Source organism: Tachysurus fulvidraco, chromosome 2, assembly GCF_022655615.1.
Source record: "Tachysurus fulvidraco isolate hzauxx_2018 chromosome 2, HZAU_PFXX_2.0, whole genome shotgun sequence".
Taxonomy (NCBI): Eukaryota; Metazoa; Chordata; class Actinopteri; order Siluriformes; family Bagridae; genus Tachysurus; species Tachysurus fulvidraco.
In genome coordinates, this window is record NC_062519.1 from 18,167,323 (window position 1) to 18,172,322 (window position 5,000).

General features: G+C 43.7%; 1 protein-coding gene across 2 annotated transcripts in view; it reads right to left on the bottom strand.

Annotated features, from left to right (window-relative positions):
* bsnb (bassoon (presynaptic cytomatrix protein) b) overlaps positions 1–5,000 on the bottom strand; it is a 51,881-nt gene that overhangs the window by 40,819 nt on the left and 6,062 nt on the right. For both annotated transcript variants that reach the window (XM_027137456.2, XM_027137455.2), the window contains exon 2: positions 595–898. In XM_027137456.2, the coding sequence (XP_026993257.2) occupies positions 595–898 (304 nt within the window). The remainder of the gene's footprint in view (positions 1–594; positions 899–5,000) is intronic.

Consider the following 5,000-nt stretch of genomic DNA (forward strand, 5'->3'; position numbering starts at 1 on the left):
TCCCTCTCTCTCTCTCTCTCTCTCTCTCTCCCAACCACTAAATTTAATTTGTATCAATATTTTAATATCTCTTTTACCCCAAATTCCTATTTTTGCTTGTGTTTCAAGGGATATTTTCTGACACAGAGACAGTGAGAGATCGTGGTGACTGAGGCACAAAGGACCAGTTTAATGCACATAACACATCTATCAATGTCTGGATTCCCCCAATGAGTTCCGGAGCACAGGCCATACGTCCTCCATGGAGCAGTAAGGTCACTCGGTGGTCTCTTTATCTAGTTTCCTCTGTCATCCTCACTCTTTTTCTCTATCTGTTATCTGTCAAGCTCTTTATCTCTCTCTCTCTCTCTCTCTCTCTCTCTCTCTCTCTCTCTCTCTCTCTCTCTCTCTCTTTCTCTCTCTCTCTGTGTGACTGGTGAAATCTTTTATATTCCCCATCAGCAGAATCAGCACACGGTGAGAGCTAAGATGTGAGGAGACGAAGCCATACATCAAAGATCAGTCAGAGTTAGTTGTGAAATGATGCCCATTAAATTTGGCCTCCAGGTAAACAAACAGAGAGAAGAGTTAATGTTAATGCTGCTAAACTCTTACCTCTGTGAGGTGTGGGTTGGGGTTGAAGCCACACTGGTTGCACACCGTGGTGCGACACTGAGTGCACGTGTTGCAGTTGGGCTGTCCGTCCGTCACGCCCATCAAGTCGGCTGTCTTACACACCGGGCACAGCTTACTGCTGGGCATCGGGGCAATCTGCGGCAAAGAGTAGGGCGATTTAGGGCCACCAGCGTCCCCCTGAGGGCTCTTATGGGGGGAGTGACTCTGATCCCGGGCGCTGCCACCCGAACCCCCCGGTTTGGGCCCATTACTGGGGTCTGTGTGGGGGGGTTTGCCTTGGATGCTGTCAGAAAAACAAGAAAGAAAAAGGAAATCAGCAGCTGAATCAGAATCACTTTCCTTCAACAGAATCAGGAATCAATGTACTGAATCAGAATCACTTTCCTTCAACAGAATCAGGAATCAATGTACTGAATCAGAATCACTTTCATTCAACAGAATCAGGAATCAATTTAATGAATCAGAATCACTTTCATTCAATAGAATCAGGAATCAATGTAATGAATCAGAATCACTTTCCTTCAACAGAATCAGGAATCAAAATACTGAATCAGAATCACTTTCATTCAACAGAATCAGGAATCAGTGTAATGAATCAGAATCACTTTCATTCGACAGAATCAGGAATCAATGTAATGAATCAGAATCACTTTCCTTCGACAAATCAGAAATCAATGTACTGAATCAGAATCACTTATCCGCAGAAGTTACATGACCATGATACTGTAGCAAATCCTCTGTGTCAGAGAATCAGTGTAAATCAAGATCACTTTTAATAGATCAGGCTTGTGTAACGAATCTGAATCACTTATTTATCGGAAATCAAGGAATCAGAAAGCTATACTCGAAACACTTTTATTCAACACAGTGTAAAAATAACCGTCACAAATCAGAAAACCTTACATTTCAGCGAGCGAGCGTGTGTCCTGAATAAACACAGACGATTTAATAACAAATACATCTGTACTTCTTACACTTTTTTACCTTAAGCACTCTTTAAAGGGTTAAAATGCTTTATAAAGGACTTTTATCTTTACTAGGATCTTATCTTAAATTTTAAGGGGAAACACCAACATTACTAAGAAATTTCTTAGAATTATGTCAATAGGAGAAACTCTTTACAATAAGAATCTTTATGAATATGGGCCCTGTTTTATTTATATATATACATTCATTCATTCATTCATTACTACCGCTTATCCGAAATTCTCGGGTCACGGGGAGCCTGTGCCTATCTCAGGCGTCATCGGGCATCGAGGCAGGATACACCCTGGACGGAGTGCCAACCCATCACAGGGCACACACACACACACTCTCATTCACACACACACACACACACACACACACACTACGGACAATTTTCCAGAGATGCCAATCAACCTACCATGCATGTCTTTGGACCGGGGGAGGAAACCGGAGTACCCGGAGGAAACCCCCGAGGCACGGGGAGAAAATGCAAACTCCACACACACAAGGTGGAGGCGGGAATCGAACCCCCAGCCCTGGAGGTGTGAGGCAAACGTGCTAACCTCTAAGCCACCTTCCCCCCCCTGTATATATTTTGTTTGTTTGTTTGTTGTTAAGTATGACCTTAAACAGCATCACTGACTGCTTCGACGTAACGGTGTCACAGTGTCATGTTTGCTGCTATTTAAGCTCTCGTGCGGGTCCCACTTGTCTCTCTAAGGTCTTCCACGGTGACAGAGACTTAATTAATCTATCAATACAAACAAGGTTTCTGTTCACAGGACAGAATATTAACACACACACACACACACACACACACACACACACACACACACACACACGGAAGTGAGGGGTCTCATGATATTGCCCCTCGAACATTTAGACTCAGGTGTGACAGGAGGAGGAGGAAGGCCGGGGTGCAGGAGTACTGTACATGCTCGTTGCTTGTTCTTCTCTCTCTCATTATCTGAGGGAAAAAAAATCCCCAACAAGAGATAATGAAACACCAACGTAAGAGAAGAAAGGCACAGGCGTGTACAGCGTGCCGACTCTCCACGGCTGAAATCACTATTTCTCCATGAAGAAGAGTGACTCAGCGGGAAAACGGCAGCGACAGAGCGAGCAGGAATGAAAAAGCGAGTCTGAGCCGGGAACTGAAATCGAGCATGAAGGCGATTTCATCAGGTTTGGAGAGAAATGTGCGCCGAACGCCTACAGATCTGGCAACCGCCTCCGCTTCGCCCAGCACCAAAATAAATACAAGTGCAAGTGAAATGTACAAATATGATTCCGAGACACTTCATTTCAGCCGCAGTACAAACACACTTAACGCGGCTGCACAAAATTCGATTCCGGCTTGAATGAGTGAGGCTCTTTTTTCCCCCTAACATGGATTTCTTGTACTTTTTGTTTCTGCAGTTGGAAGCTTCCTGCTGTGTGAATTTCTAAAGACTATCCACTGCTGTCTCCTTCACATCACGTGTTTTGTTAGCATCACTTTAGCGAGCTAGCTGTGCTGATCATGAGCTTATAAAGTATTATACAGTAAAGTGTATGGTGAAGGGCTGAGGAGAAGCTCTGAGGAGAAACGAGGTAACTGGGTTTAATATAATATTTATCCAGGTGTGAAGAGTTATACATTTGGTGGCAGAGGCCACGCCCATAATTGGCCACGCCCATACGTGTATGCATGCAGTGCATTCTGGGAAACCTGATGAGAAGAGCACCAGATGTCTTCATACAGCATGATTTCTACACTAATAAAGCCATAAAACAGGACACAATATAACTCAGCGTCTATCGGAGCGCATTCGTGTGTTCGTGTGTTCGTGTTTGTTCAGAACCTCAGAGGATTAAATGAGTGGAAACATCTCTGGTGGAGATGCGATCAAAGTCTCTGCTGCTTTCCTCAATATTCTGCTTTCTCATTTTCAATTAAAAGTACAGAGAACTCTGCAGGAAGCCTTCACTTAGTGCTCACACACATCTGCCTCTGTGTGTGTGTGTGTGTGTGTGTGTGTGTGTGTGTGTGTGTGTGTGGGTGTGTGTGTGTGTTCCTGGTCACTACATGTGATATATTGTCACTGTGTAGACGAACAAACGGGCATTTAGCAGATGCACTTATACAGAGAGACTTATATTTATATCGCATTTTTATACAACTGAACAATTATGGGTTAAGGGCCTTGCTCAGGGGCCCAACAATGGCAGTTTTGTGGACTTAGGAATTGAACTCACAACCTTTCGATTGGTCGTCCAGCACCTTAACCACTAGGCTACCACATACACACACACACACACACACACACATCAGTGATCAGTGACAGTATCTTATTAAATACACCAAACACACACTTCCACGCACAAAGAATGTAGCTCTTGATGCACATGTATGTGTCTGTGTGTGTGTGTTTGTGTGTGTGTGTGTGTGGTTAGCATCTGTCAGGTTTATGCTAATACCATTAGCTATTATGTGAGCTACTGTACAGCAACACAATTTTCTGTCAGTTTTAGCTCATCTGATTGTATAATGTGACTTAGGCGGCTACGTGCTAGCAGCTAGCTCGTCAGCTAGGTGTGTAACATGAAAGCATGTAGCTAGCAGTCACCCAGTCGCGTGTGATTACATCACAGAGTCTTTACGCTAATCACCGTCAGATAGCAAGATGAATAAGCTACAGCGATCTCTCTAAGAACGCGATTGTCTGTATGAATAAGTCATGTGAAGTGTCGAGTTCTTTCCCTCTCACTCACACACACACACACACACACACACACACACAAATAGAGTTTGTTGTTTATTGTCCTGAAGTGTTAAGGTGTGATTTTTAGCCATGGGAAAAGATTGAACACAGTTCAGCTAAAATAACAGTGAAGATAACAGCAAAGCTGCCACGTCTCCATACACGACGGTAGTTGTGTTAGCATGTTAACATTTATAATAAAATGATGTAGCTCGCATCGGTGTGTTAGCATCCCAGTGTTATGCTAAATACCTCCAGCTAGCGCACTGAACAACCTCCAGCCACGCGGGTGACGTTTGTGATCGATCTCCATACAAAAGATCTAACGCTAGCTCGCTAATTCATCGTTAGCTACTCGAACCTCTGCCTTTAAATGGTGCTGTTGCCTAGCAACCAAGCAACAACAATCTTACATTTATTTATTTAGTGGAACAGTGGAGACGTGTGTTTGACACGCAGCCTATAGCTTCAGCTCCTGTACAATAGCAGACATTTTAGAGAGAAGAATCACGACAGGATTCACCGTTAGCTTTCTTCTTCTGTTTGCTTTTTTTTTGTCTATTTTCTTTAATCCATCCAGAGAAACAGAAACATTTCAGATTTTTTCCCCCCGTTTCACGTCAGACGTTGAATAATAACGAGTGTACGGAATCGCACTGTGCCCCCCCCACCCCC